Source organism: Cervus elaphus, chromosome 21 (genome assembly GCF_910594005.1).
Source record: "Cervus elaphus chromosome 21, mCerEla1.1, whole genome shotgun sequence".
Classification (NCBI taxonomy): Eukaryota; Metazoa; Chordata; class Mammalia; order Artiodactyla; family Cervidae; genus Cervus; species Cervus elaphus.
Window position 1 is genome coordinate 13,075,243 of NC_057835.1, and position 14,919 is coordinate 13,090,161.

Below are 14,919 nucleotides of genomic sequence, written 5' to 3' on the forward strand. Positions count from 1 at the left end.
TAGGTACCCAGTAACTCCTGAATAGATGGATGGATGAATAGAGGGTAAGAACCTATATCTGGAAGCGCTAAGTTAGAACTAACTTATTTGGAAGAGACTGGCTTTGGGTATGACTAGAGAGGAGGGACACGTGGGATTCTAGACAGGGTGGAGACAGGTGCTAGGATCAGTAAGGGGGCGAGAACACTGTTATTCAGCGAGATTGGCTCCATCATCTAGCCTTTAGAAATGAGAAGCACCTTGCCATCGGCGACACGATTGCAGAGCTATGAACCAATCTGAATTCTGGTTGAGTTCAGAACCAATCTGGTTCATATTGGTGAAGTTAACATAAGATATCAGGAACCAAAGTTTGCCCTAAGTTATATAGCTGCAAAACAATGACAGAAAAGCAGTGTATAATCAGGAAGCCTATAGGAAAAGTGGAGCATGTAGAAGTTTGAAGAAATGAGCACAGAACAAGGTAGAACTGGGTTGTCAGCTGGCGATGGTTCTCTAGATACTGATGCCTACCACATCTGCCATATTAATCCAGCACCCGTGAGCCGGTCACGGGGGAGACAGCCTTATGTGAACCTCTCCCACAGGGCTGCCGTAGAAACAAGGTCAGCTCTTCTTTGGCTGGTAGTGAGAAATGGTAAACTCACTGCCCATGGAAACTAAGTGTCCCCGTTTCCCTGTAGGCACATGTGCTAAGAAGCCACGTGAGAACCAGACAGGTGCTCACTGGGCTGGTTCTCATCCTAGCTCATGGTTATCAAAGCTTCCTAAATGGCAGGCACTGTGCTAAGTACTTCACACGAATCATCTTTTATTGTCTTCACAAGCACCTCTGAGCCAGGTGCCAATACTATTATAACTGCAGATGAGAAGACTGAGGCTTGTGACTTTTGCAAAATCACACAGCAAGGACATGTCAGAGTTAGGACTTGAACTCAGGTCTGTCAAATTCCAAGGTCTACACTCCTAACTACCAAGTGCTCATGGAATTCAGGTGAGGGGAGTCAATTCAAACTTGGAATTGATTCAGATTTCTATATCATCTGGCTATCTCTGTAATAAAGTTGGGTGGGTCACATTTACTACAGAGTCTGCTCAGTGACTTGTCCTTTTTTCTGTCATCCCTCTGAGGACCGCACTCCTTTTTGTTGCATTTGTTGACATCTTCGGTTCAGTGCGTGGTGATCTTGGAGCCATTGTGTCTCTTTGGTGATTTTATAAAGATGAATTCTGAGGCTTGATTTTATGGAATGCCTTCTCTTTGGGGGAATTCCTGCCATCACCCTTTGCATTGAGATGAGTCCTAACCACTGTACCTGGTAAAATTCTCAGGACCACAGATTCCAGTGCCTTCCCTAAAGGGACCTTTGTTCTGATGCAGCATCCCCCACAGCAGCAGCTTATACCTGACCTTCTTCACCCCAGTTAGTAACTGAATCCAAATGTCAACAGCCCAGAGTTTGCAGATATGGGCACGAAGAGGATTTCCTTTGACCTGAGGGACTCAGGGATTGAAAGTAAAGGGAGACCCAGAAAAGTGAATCAAGACTAAGCCATTTTTTTTTTAACATTAAAAATTATTATTTGTTTTAATTGGAGGATAATTACAACTTTGTGATAGTTTTTGCCGTGCATCAACATGAATCGGCCACAGTCATGCATATGTCCCCTCCCTCCTGAACGCCCCCTGCCCTGCCTCCCCACCCCATCCTTGGTCGCAGTGCAGTTAGTGAACAGACTTCCAGGACCTGCAGATGTTTCTTCTGTGATGTTTCTTCTGTGCACGTTTTACTACCGGGGTGACTTTCTGGGCTTTGTTTTCTTTTCCTTTCTCCCACCAGGCTGTGAAGGGCTGACAAAGCTTGACCTGACGGTGAATTTCATCGGGGAGCTGAGCAGTGTTAAAACCCTTCAAGGCAACATCCACCTGAAGGAGCTGTTCCTCATGGGAAACCCCTGTGCTGACTTTGACGGCTACAGACAGTTCGTGGTGGCAACTCTTCAGCAGCTAAAGGTACGCTTTATCTCCATGATATGAAATTCTTGGAAAAAATGAAAAGAAGCAACTACACAGTGATTCCTGATATATTCCCAGCATTTCCAGAGAATGTGTTGTTTTAGAGAATGGAATAGTCCAGAAAAATCAAAACGAATTCCTTGGCTCACTGAACTTTCAAAATTTTTTAATAACTCTAATAAAGTTTGGAAAAATAAATGGGCATATTTTTCTCCTTTCTCATTCAGAACACACAGAGCTGAATTGAACTTTCTTGATGGGTTCAAGTCATTGTTATAGAGGGCGTCCTTTATTACTAAGAGCTCACCAAAAGCTTAGGGCTTTTGAGGTGGATACGTGGGCTCCATCCCTGGGTCAGGAAGATCCCCTGGAGGAGGAAATAGCAACCCACTCCATTATTCTTGCCTGGAGAATCCCATGGACAGAGGAGCCTGGGTGGGCCACGGTCCATGTGGTTGCACAGAACTGGACACATCTGAGTGAGTTCATACTCTTGAACTCCTGTGCCTTTTTTTTTTTAGACTATTGCTTTTTATTAACTCACTTGCTATGTTAATTCTCAGGCTCTCATATGCTTTGGAATGCTTAGAGAGGGTTCATGTTCACTGCCCCCTCTCCGCCGCCATCCCCCTGCCTGAGTACCCCACTCAGTAGGTCTGATGGGCATCCAAGAGTTTGCATTCGGAACAGGCTCTCGAGTGACTCTGATGCCACCTGTCCAGGGACCTCATTTGAGAACTGCAACTCTACGTTTTATTTTCTTCTGCCGCATCTCCCCATATCTGATATTTTTGCAAACCAGGAAACAACACACGGTTTCTAGAGAAATCCTACACCCGAGAATATTTAAATAGCACTATTAATGCTCATGTGTTAATAACTCCAAGAGCTCCTGACCTGCATGTGTTGGTCTGAAACCTCGAGACTTCTCTGGTGAAGTGTGGAACAGGCCTCCATACACAGAGGGCAAGGAGAGGCCAGAGAAAGGGGCGGCCTCTCTGGAGACAGACTGGCAGGCGGCGGGTCTCATAAGCAAGGAAGCTTCCTTACCGAGCTTGTTCTGGGCAATAAGATGAGTAGGGGTCTGCACCTGCCAGCTAGAATCTCACAGGTTTGTAGAGAGGCCTTAACTGGGTTCAGTCCAGAGGGTCTCAACAGAACCTTCCACTCTCAAGGCTGCACCCCGGAACAGCTCCTAGTGTGGGAACAATGGGCAGAGCGCACCTGCCAGGACAGGGGCGGGGTGAGGAGCCTGTGATCGCCCGGGTCCAGCTCTCAGTTGCATCCTCTCGGTGACCCGCGCCCCCAGCAGCGGGAGCAGCATTTTGCCTCTGCACAGAGAATGTGTGGAGGCCCTGGCTTTCTCCCAGGCCTTGTCCTCCATCCTCAGAGGGCATTTGTGTTTAGACTGCTGTCTTCTGTGTAGGCAAAATTGCTGGATTAATATAATACATTTTTTTCTAATGTAAAATGTCTTTGATTAAAAGAATGAACAACTCAGATAATTGAATATAGAACATATATTTAGAATGAGTGATATAGTAGCTCAGACATCGTCCAGGCCAGTCATCATTGTACGAGCACTTTCTGAAAAATGAACTGATAAGAAGCAGAATTTTAGAGACAGGGATGCTATGTGCCATGTCCCTGGAAGGGTGTGGGGTCGTCATCCCAGCTGGGCCTGGTCAGCCCGGCATTGCCGGGCTAGGGGCGTGTGGGCCCTCAGGCAGGAGCCTGAGTCACGGGTCAGGGCTGTTCCCGGGGTTTGGGACACAGCATCGCTGATGCTCCTGCACCCTTGAGGGAGGTGATTAGAGGCATCCTGAGATGAGGATGCTGGCCTTGGAAAGCTGGGGCTCCTTGTTTAAGGTGACACACCTGGCAAGTGGCCCCAGAGGGATTTGAACCTAAAAGCCCACCATTCTCACAATAACCACACTCCCTGCTTCCCTCTGGGGTAATGTCCAGGTCTCAGGTCAAGTCTTTCCTTTCAGAAAGACTGTTGTGATTCAGCTGCTACAACAGGCAACAGCCTCTCTGAAGAATGGTACTCATAAATGTGTTTACTAGTATTTAAAAACAGGCTGATAAACTTCAGAATCATTTTTTCTTTTAATTGGGGGGAAATTCCTTTACAACGTTGTGTTCCTTTCTGCCATACAAGCCCGTGAATCAGTCATATCCCCACCTTCGTGGGCCTCCCTGCCCCGGCCCTTCCCGCCCTCCTAGGTCATCACAGAGCTCTGAGCTGAGCTCCTGGTGCCCTTCAGCAGCTGCCCACTAGCTGCCTGTTTCACACGTGGTGTGTGTATACACACGGAAGTGTATAAGTGTCAATGCTACTCTCTCAGTCCATCCCACCCTTGCCTTCCCCCAGCGTGTCCGCAAGTACATTCTGTACATCTTTGCTGCAAATAGATTCTTCAGTACATACCATTTCACTGAAAGCTTGTTATCTACTTTGACCAGACTTGTCCTAACAGACGTCTTATTTCCTAGGGCTATGATAACAAAGTTCTGCAGACAGGGTAGCTTGAACATCAGGAATTTATCTCACTGTTCTGAAGGTGGCAAGTGGTAGATCAAGGTGTGGGTTGGTTCTGGGCCCATTTGCATTAGAGCTCAGTTTTGGGTAATACACAAGGCCCTTTCTCATAGAGAACATTTGGGACTTCACCTGAGATATTAAAATTCTTAACACAGTGAGCAGTTATAGAATTAATATACTTTGAGAGCTTGTCATCAATAATCAGTTTCCACAGAAGACCTATTTATTGTTATTACCAGTAAAGATGCTTTGTAAACTGTATTAATTGTGTGAAGTAAAACACTGATTTAGATCAAAGTTCATGATATTTCCCATTAATTACTTTGCTTTCAACTCCGTATCACTAAGGTGCATTATTTATTATTTTTAGTCTTGCAAGTAAAGTCCTCTTGGGGCTGATTCAAATTGCAACTTTGGGATAAATGCATTGGCTGGTTTTTTTTTGTTGTTGTTGTTCCAGTGGTTGGATGGTAAAGAAATCGAGCGTTCAGAAAGGATTCAGGCGTTGCAGAACTTCACAGCAGTTGAACAACGAATCAGAGAGCAGGAGAAAGCTTACTGTCTTAAGCGAGCCGAGGACAAGGACGAGGCTCGGAGGAAACTCCAGGAGGAGGAAAACAAAGGCGAGATGGAGAGAAGTCACACCGGCTCTGATGGACACTGGGACACGGACATCAGTGCTCCCCTGTAGGTAAACGGAGGGTACTCCCTGGTTAACTTATGTTAAAAGCAAAACTTTTAACATAAAAGTTAAAAAGTTTTCTTCCCAAGGTGTTTACAGTGCCACTTAGAGTCCAGATGATTGATTTGAAAAATAAATTACGATGTGAATTTTGGGGAAGACCATGTATGATCATCTCATTGTTTGTGACCATTCTGTGAGGCTTTCTTCCCTTTTGCGGGGGCGGGGGGGGGAACCTTTCTAAACTAGCAGCTTTAATTCTCATCTAAAATTATCCTCAGACAAATCTCCCTTGAAAGATGCACAGGAAAGCTGAATTAGCAGGTGTACTTTGATTTATAAAGTAGGAATATTTTAGAAAAGTTAAATGCAAATCACGTTATTATAAATTGAGCAATTTTGATTGCATAAGATGTTCTGTTTTGTGAATTATGTAATGAATGCATTTTTAATGTGATTAATACGCCCCTAATTGGTCGTTTTTACAAACATGAATTTTTCATGCTTGCTTATTTTAAGGGAATTGCAACTGTAGTCAGTTGATTTGATTCCATACAATGAAATCTTTCAATATTTTGATAACAGAATCTCTTAAACTTGGGAAAATAATAATTATGATGTATTTCAGATATACATAAGTGTTAAAAAAAATAAATAGGCAACTATAGCTATTGTGTGTGCCACCACCCACACATATTAAATGTCAATAGTTGGCATATGTTTACCTTTTTTTTTTTTAATAGAGTATCGGTAGAGAAGCTCCTTCAGTGTTTCTCCCCCATCCCTCTCCTCCTTTCATCCTGTGGTGTCCACCATTCTAAAGTCAGTACTTTAGTAGTGTTTGGTATCATGTCGATCCCACTGTATTGTCATATATTTACCACATAATTATGTAGTACTTAATACTGCTTAACCAGGAGTAGTTTTATGTTTTTTTCTTTTTTTTTTTTAGCATGAATGATATCTTTCTACAGCTTTGTTTTTCACTCAGTATTATGTTCTTGTGATTTACGCATATGAAGACATGTAAGACAAGTTCATTCATTTTAGCTGTGGAATAATATTCCATCGACTGAGTAAGTCACAGTTTATCCCAGAGCGGGCATTCAAAATATTTGTCAGTGAGTAATTCTTTGGCCCCGACAGATCAGAGTAAGCACCAGCTTCAGCGATCTGTGTGGCCCTAGTTTGAGAACATAGGAAGGAAGGAGGGAGGAAGTGGAGGAGAGGAGGGAGGCAGGAGGAGGGTCAGCTGGAGATCAGCCCTGATGCAGCTATTCCTCTCTGGGTGGCTGTGTAAGTGGTTTTCCATTTCTCGTTTTTTCACACAATGGTGCACACGTCTCCTTGTGCAAGTACGGAAGTTTCTGTAGTATATATTCAGCAGTGACATTGCTGCATATTAATTATAAACATCTTTTCAACTTTGTATGCATTGCCCAATTGTTTTTTAAAGTGTACTAACTTAAACTCCTATATCAGCAGTGTTGGAGTGTTCCTGATCTTTTGTCAACAGTAGATAATGTGGTTTTTAAAACATTGGCCAATCACGTTGGTTGTTAAATAGCATCTCATATTTTAATTTGCATTTCTAGAGTTAAAAGTAAGTTTCAGTATCTTAAATGTCTTCTTATGTTTATTAGCTATTTAGATTTCTTCTGTTCAAGACTTCCACCTATCTTAAATAAGTTGTAAGGTTTTTTCTTACTAATTTATAGCTCTTTTATATTCTAGATGCAGATTCTTTAGTGGTTATGAGGTTTGCAAATACCTTCTTGCAGTCTGTCTGTGACTTGTCTTTAATTTTGATAAGTGCTTTTGTTTTCTAGAATTTAGACATATTAATGTAGCTAAATTTATTTTATACATTTTGATCTTATTTATGAAAATTTTCAATACCCCAGTATCATATCTATCTATCCTGGGGTTAACTTTTGACAACAGTGTGGGGTAGGGTGCTAGTCATTCCCCCCACAGGATTGTCTGCTTCAGCCCCATTAATTAAAGTGCCATTCTTCTCCCATATTATATTCCCTCCTTTCGTGATTCATGGGCCCATTTCTGGGCTCCCTAGATTCTTCCATGGGAATACTACCACATGGTTTTAATTTCTATAAATCTTGATTTTTGCTGGGAGATACTTTCCTGTTTCAAAATCATCTCGATTCTTCTTGTCTCTTTTTACTCTTCTGTGAGAATTTGAGAGTCAGGCATTCAAACTTCCCCCATATTCCTAGTATAGTTTTGATTGAAATTGCATTGAATTTATATGTTCATAAGGGGAAAGTTGACATCTTCAGGACATTGATTCTTTCCTTGCTGAATTTTGGAATAGCTCTCTTTATTTAGACCTTCGGAGTCCTTCAGTAAGTTCTTATAATTTTCTCTATAAAGGTTTTACGCTATTTCTTATTAGATTTATTTATAAGTATCTTGTAGAATGGGATTTTAAAGATAGATTTGTTATTGGGTCTTTCTGATGGATATAGGGACAAATAGTATTAAGAAATCTTGGTGGCACTAGGGGTAAAGAATCCGCCTGCTAACACAGGAGGCATAAGAGGTGCAAATTCGGTCCCTGGGTCAGAAGATCCCCTGGAGAAGGGAACAGCTACCAACTCCAGTATTCTTGCCTGGAGAATCCCATGGACAGAGGAGCCTGAAAGGCTACAGTCTGCAGGGTCACACAGAGTTGGACACAACTGAATCAACTTAGCATGCATGCAATCTTGCTGAACTTTTTAAGAAGATGCAGTAGTTAGTCTGTAGATCATCCTGTATTTTCTATGTAGAAAAACACATTTTTAAAAAATAAATAGTAACTTGAAAAAAATTTCCAATCGTTCTACCTCTGCTTTTTTTTATTTATTTTTTTTATGGTACCTGCTAAGCCTCCAGTATGGAGTGGAATAGCAGCAGTAAGAATGGTTATCTGTATCTTGTTCCTGACTTTTAGAAGAATGTTCCCCATTCGTCATCATTAAGTATAGTGAGTCCTGTGAGGCTTTTGAAGAGTTGAGTTAGTTTCCTTTTATTCCAAGTTGATGAAAAGCTTTTATCATCATGGATACTAGATTTTTGTTAAATGCTTTTTCTGTGTCTATTGAGATAAGCATATTTTTCTGTTGATGTGTTGAATTAACATTGAGAGATTTTTTTAAAATTAAACCATCCTTGTATTTCTAGAATAAACTCACCTTGTCCATATTTTATTTTTGATTTTTTAATTGAAGTATAGCAGATTTACAATGTTGTGTTAGTTTTAGGTATACAGCAGAGTGATTCAATTTTATATATATATATATGTATATATATTCCTTTTCAGATTCTTTTCCATTAGAGGTTATTACCACATATTGAATATGGTTCCCTGTGCTACACAGTAGGTCCTTGTTGATCTGTGTTATATATAATAGTGTGTATATGTTAATCATGAACTCCTAATTTATCCCCTGCCCCACCTTTCCACTCTGGTTACCATAAGTTTGTTTTCTGTGTCTGTGAGTCTGTTTGCCAAACAAAATTTTTTAATGAGAATGAAAGTAATGATTTCAGTGATGGTTAACTAAAATCTTGTAGAATATTATAGATGCCCTTTTTTCTCAGTACCATAAAGAACCATGGCTATATGGCAAGCATTTATTTTCAGTAATTTGCACTATTTCGCTTATTAAACTGTCTGGCTGCATTTTATAATACATAGGGTGTTTCAGCAGAATTTTACTGTATATTCTGTTTGTACTCTTTAAATTTCATATTTTTGGTCTGTCCTTTTAAAAAGCATCTTATTTGAAGGTCAACTAAATGAGCGTTTTGTGTTATCTCATTTCAGTAACAAGAACAACAACAAAATCTAACAATTAATGAGTACTCACTATTTGCCATCCTGGTACTAAAGGCTTCCTGTCGATGTTTTCATTTGATATCATTTTGTAACAGTGCAAATTCTAGGGCGAGGTGAGGGGCGAGAGCCTATACCCGTTGTGTACTGCTCGAATGTCCTTTCTCTCTGCTAGAACAGTCTCCTGTCTCTTCTCTCTGCTGGAACGGTCTCCTATCTGGTGCCTGACACACAGAAAGACATTCAGTAAATATTAGCTGAATCCTTGCTGAATGAATGTTGACCGTCATAGAATAATTTATTTGATGCCCTATGGAGACTCATTTAATTCTCTGATAGTCCATAAAACATGAATGAAAAAAAGAGCATTCCCATATTGATGTTGTTTAGTCACTCAATTGCATCTGACTCTTTGAACCCCATGAACTGTAGCCCACCAGGCTCTTCTGTCCATGGGATTTCCCAGGCAAGAATACTGGAGTGAGTTGCCATTTCTTTCTCCAGGGGATCTTCCCAACCCAGGGATCAAACCTGTGTCTCCTGCATTGGCAGGCGGATTCTTTACCACTAAGACACCAAGGAAGCCCATACCATATAAAGCTACAAAACCCAAAGTCAGCCATGAAAAATGGAGTAAATAGAGTCCATACCATGGGCCCACTGAAGAATTTTAGAGATAGAGAATCATTAAAGAATCTGGAACATGCTTAGTCACTCAGTCATGTCTGACTCTTTGAGCCAGGCTCCTCTGTCCACGGGAATTCTCCAGGCAAGAATACTGGAGTGGGTTGCCATGCCCTCCTCCAGGGGATCTTCCCAACCCAGGGATCGAACCCAGGTCTCCCACATTGCAGGCAGATTCTATACTGTCTGAGCCACCAGGGAAACCCCTAAAGAACCCGGAAGACATGATCAAATTTTTTAGAAAGACTCCTCTGGCAGCAGTGTGAAGGATGGAATTGAAGGGTGCAGGACTGAGAGTGGGTTGGTTACCAAGGCCCACCGGTCTCTGACCATCAGAACCTCCCATGACATTGTAAAGCAATGGTCCTAGGCACCCCTCCAAACTGACTGGATAGACTGGTGGGAGCCTAGAGATCCGTACTGTGTGTGAAGCTCCCCAGATGACTCATATCATCCCAGTCTCTGAGCCGTTGAATCTGATCACTGCAGCATTCCTGGTGGTGGGTAAGGTGGGCCTATTCCAGTGCCGTGGCACTAATTTCTCCAACTTGGCTCAGATAGGCTTTCTCTCAGACACATTTTTTTATTCAAAGCTAAGAAAATAATATATTGAAAAAAAAAAAACACACAAGGTATTTCAGGGGCAGAGTTCAGGATGAGACTCAGATGTCCATTATTGGTCTTTATGTGTCCTGTGTTTGTCCCTAGCCCATCTTCTGAAGAGAGTAAAGACTATATCCAGGCACCAGAAATACAAGAAGGGCAATGTAAGGAAAAGAAATTAGATGACAGAGAAGATGACCTGGAATTCTGGAATAAGCCCTCTTTGTACACTCCTGAATCTAGATTGGAAACTCTGAGACATATGGAAAAACAACGGAGAGACCAAGAAAGATTAAGGTATTCCATTTTTTCCTATCATCAAGAGTGATAGAATATATTTTCGATTGCACATTGTTTTATCCATCATCTGTGTTAAATCTGTGCTAGCTGTCACACACAGACTTTGCTTTTCTTAATTTCAGCTTTTTGTTGACATGTATCTACTAACATTTATTAATAGTAGACTACCTAAAGAAGGTTGTTGTGAATCATGGCATTTTAGGTAGAGTTTTTTTTTTTTTTTTTCTGCTCAAACTTACTTTATTTATTTTTTTTTTATTAGTTGGAGGCTAATTACTTCACAACATTTCAGTGGGTTTTGTCATACATTGATATGAATCAGCCATAGATTTACATGTATTCCCCATCCCGATACCCCCTCCCACCTCCCTCTCCACCCGATTCCTCTGGGTCTTCCCAGTGCACCAGGCCCGAGCACTTGTCTCATGCATCCCACCTGGGCTGGTGATCTGTTTCACCATAGATAGTATACATGCTGTTCTTTTGAAATATCCCACCCTCACATTCTCCCACAGAGTTCAAAAGTCTGTTCTGTATTTCTGTGTCTCTTTTTCTGTTTTGCATATAGGGTTATCGTTACCATCTTTCTAAATTCCATATATATGTGTTAGTATGCTGTAATGTTCTTTATCTTTCTGGCTTACTTCACTCTGTATAAGGGGCTCCAGTTTCATCCATCTCATTAGGACTGATTCAAATGAATTCTTTTTAATGGCTGAGTAATATTCCATGGTGTATATGTACCACAGCTTCCTTATCCATTCATCTGCTGATGGGCATCTAGGTTACTTCCATGTCCTGGCTATTATAAACAGTGCTGTGATGAACATTGGGGTGCACATGTCTCTTTCAGATCTGGTTTCCTCAGTGTGTATGCCCAGAAGTGGGATTGCTGGGTCATATGGCAGTTCTGTTTGTATGTCCCTTGCTTTTTAACAACTTTAAACGTGTCAAATAGTATGGTCTGGTTTAGAGATACCAGTCCTCCAAGTCATTCAGTTCAGGTGCTGTGTCTACCCCATCTAATGACTTTCTGAGATGTTTGCCCTTAATAGTCGGAGAAGGCAATGGCACCCCACTCCAGTACTCTTGCCTGGAAAATCCCATGGACGGAGGAGCCTGGTGGGCTGCAGTCCATGGGGTCGCTAAGAGTCGGAGACGACGGAGCGACTTCCCTTTCACTTTTCACTTTCATGCATTGGAGAAAGAAATGGCAACCCACTCCAGTGTTCTTGCCTGGAGAATCCCAGGGACGGGGCAGCCTGGTGGGCTGCCGTCTATGGGGTCGCACAGAGTCGGACACGACTGAGGCAACTTAGCAGCAGCAGCAGCAGCAGCCCTTAATTGTCCCGGGTCATGGAGAACAAGGGCTTCCCTGATAGCTCAGTTGGTAAAGAATCCGCCTGCAATGCAGGAGACCTGGGTTCGATCCCTAGGTTGGGAAGATCTCCTGGAGAAGGGAAGGGCTACCCACTCCAGTATTCTGGCCTGGAGAATTCAATGGACTACATACAGTCCATGGGGTCACAAGGATTCACAGACATGACATGGGGTCACAGACACGACTGAGCAACTTTCACTTCACTATGGAGAACAATGTAGTTCATGTAAACATGAACTTAATTGGACCTGGCAACCCAGTTACAGATGCAGAAAAATGTGAATAAATTTCTATTACAAAATAAAGTTAACTGACACAAAATCTATATTAAAAGAACAATAGAAGTATAAGACAAAGAATTGCCTGTAGTTCTGTCATTTTAACACATCTGTCCATCTGATCTTCTAGAACTTGTCCATATATGCCTTTTTAAAGTTTTTATGTATTTTTTGCAAGTGTTTTAAATAAATATAATTTGCATCCTACATTTTCTTTCATGTTATTCCATGAGTTTTTCCTCTTTACTCCATTCACCTTCCTCCTGTCTCTACCCTTCATGGTAATGAGAGTTAGTTAGCAGGCTTGGGTCCAGCCCACCTCTACAATCATATGAATGATTTCTGCAAATGTGGGATTGGGGATCTTTTTTAAGAACAAAAATGGACTTATATTTTATATGTTTGTTCTCACTAAATCATCATCAACACTTTTCTGTAACTTTTTAGACTGGTAGTAAAGAGTGAACACATTTTTTTTTTTAATAGATGCAAAATGTCTCATAATGTGAATGTACCACAGTCAGTCCAATTATTCCTCCATTGATGGACATTCACAATGGTTCCAGCGTCTTGCCATTGCAGATGATGCTGTGATAGGCATCCTTTCACATAGATCTTTATGTACTGGTATTTTTATTTCTATAAAATAGATTCTGTTTGGCATTTTAAAAACTGTAATTTTAGCTAAAGTAGAAGCTGTATATACAAATGGAGAATTGATAGTTAGCTGAGTAAATCATGCATAAAATAGACTCATTTAAACATTCATGGCTATTTCATGAAAAGGAGTTTTCTCCCCCATTCGAATGATCTGGCAAATTGTCTTGGTCACATTTTCGCTTTACAGATATGGGTATAATCACACAGAAATCTGGCTCAATTGTCAGCTCCCAGCCATGGACCTCATCACAGTGAATTGATGTATTCACAAATACGCCATTAATTTTTCTGAAACTGTCTCACACATTAATTGCTTGTATATTATCTTTGTGTATTTTTTTTCCTCTCCTCTGCCCCTTGTTCCCACCCACCCCCAATACTAAGTGAAAAGAAGAAGAAAGTGAAGCCGCCAAGGATGTTGGTCACTGAGGACGGGAGAGCCCTGAACGTGAATGAACCCAAGTAAGTGGGATCAGGTGGAGACTTGAAGACTCAAAACGTGTGGCGTTGGTCATACCATGGCTTCAAGGACACGTTTGCCCAGATATCCGAACACTCTTAGCAAACCAGAAGGGCCTAATGAGAATGTCATTTTGTACGTATTTAAATGCAGAGCGTCGTTATGTTTTCAAGTACATAATGTTACGTTTCATTCTCTTGGCATACAAAAAGTGATCTAGACATAAGGAAATCTTAGTTATTTCTATATCCCCTGAAACTTTGGACCACATACAGTTTTTTTCCCCGAAAATTTCAAGTGCTCCATTGTTGTGTTTCTTAATTTTTTTTTTTTCTTAATTTTTAAAACTCTGCCATGAACAAGCTAGCTGAGAATATTGATCACCTGTATACCTACTTCATACTCTGGAACTCATCTCCAGAACTTTTTAGAGCTAAGACAAGAAATTAAATTGCTCAACAGAGTTGATGAGAGGGAAAAATATTTCAACTAGAAATCTTCATGTATAATAGCATCTTTTGTTGTTGTTTAGTCACTCAGTCATGTCCATGTCTTTGTGACCCCATAGACTATAGCCCGCCAAGCTCCTCTGTCCTCCACTGTCTCCCAGAGTTTGCTGAAATTCACCTCCCTTGCGTAGGTGATGCTGTCTAACCATCTCATCTTCTGCCGCCCCCTTCTCCTTTTGCCTTCAATCTTTCCCGGCATTAGGGTCTTTCCTAATGAGTGGACTCTTCGCGTCAGGTGGCCAAAATATTGGAGAAGCCCATAGCAGTATCTAACTATTTTAAAATTAAAACTAGAAAGCAGGCAGAGAAGGCCTTTTGTAGTCAAAATAGATCAACAAGCCTGTGAACTCAATCTTGCTGGCTTCATTTCATTACTCAAAATGTCTACTTTGACCATTTCATTGTTGTGCCATTACCATGATAGAGGTGGTACGGTCCTGATCACTCTTGGGTGTCGTTAACTCATCTTCACAGCAGTCATATGTGACAGGTGATATTTCTTCTTCATAGGTCCAAAAGCTGAACTGAGAGGTGGATGACTCACACAAGGTCACATAGCTCATTGGTGGTGTGTCTGACTTGCCTGTGCTTGCCTAATTCTAGTGGTGTTTATGATCAACTTTGTAATCTCACCCCAACCCCACCACACACACACACACACACACACACACACACACACACACACACACATCTTCTTTATCCAGCAGGCATGAATACATGATACTAAGCCCTGGGGATGCAGAAGTGAATATGACAGATTTCTGCCTACAAGGAACTTAAAAATCTAGTGGGGAGACGGTCCCTCTTCAACCTACAGCAGGGCTTGAAGGAAACCCTTTGGGCTCAGTGTGCCCCTCGTAAGACCACTGAAACTTCTTCAGTCCCATCATTTTTATATTCTGCATTTACAACATTTCTATATTCAGTCACATCTTTTCAAATCTCAGCCATGTGCT

The 14,919-nt window shown here is 41.4% G+C and overlaps 1 protein-coding gene across 7 annotated transcripts in view; it reads left to right on the forward strand.

Annotated features, from left to right (window-relative positions):
• The window catches only part of DNAAF11 (dynein axonemal assembly factor 11), a 71,843-nt gene that overhangs the window by 26,180 nt on the left and 30,744 nt on the right, over positions 1-14,919 (forward strand). For all 7 annotated transcript variants that reach the window (XM_043880254.1, XM_043880255.1, XM_043880257.1 and 4 more), the window contains exons 4-7: positions 1,842-2,014; positions 5,026-5,252; positions 10,481-10,672; positions 13,379-13,456. In XM_043880254.1, coding sequence (XP_043736189.1) covers positions 1,842-2,014; positions 5,026-5,252; positions 10,481-10,672; positions 13,379-13,456 — 670 coding nt within the window. The remainder of the gene's footprint in view (positions 1-1,841; positions 2,015-5,025; positions 5,253-10,480; positions 10,673-13,378; positions 13,457-14,919) is intronic.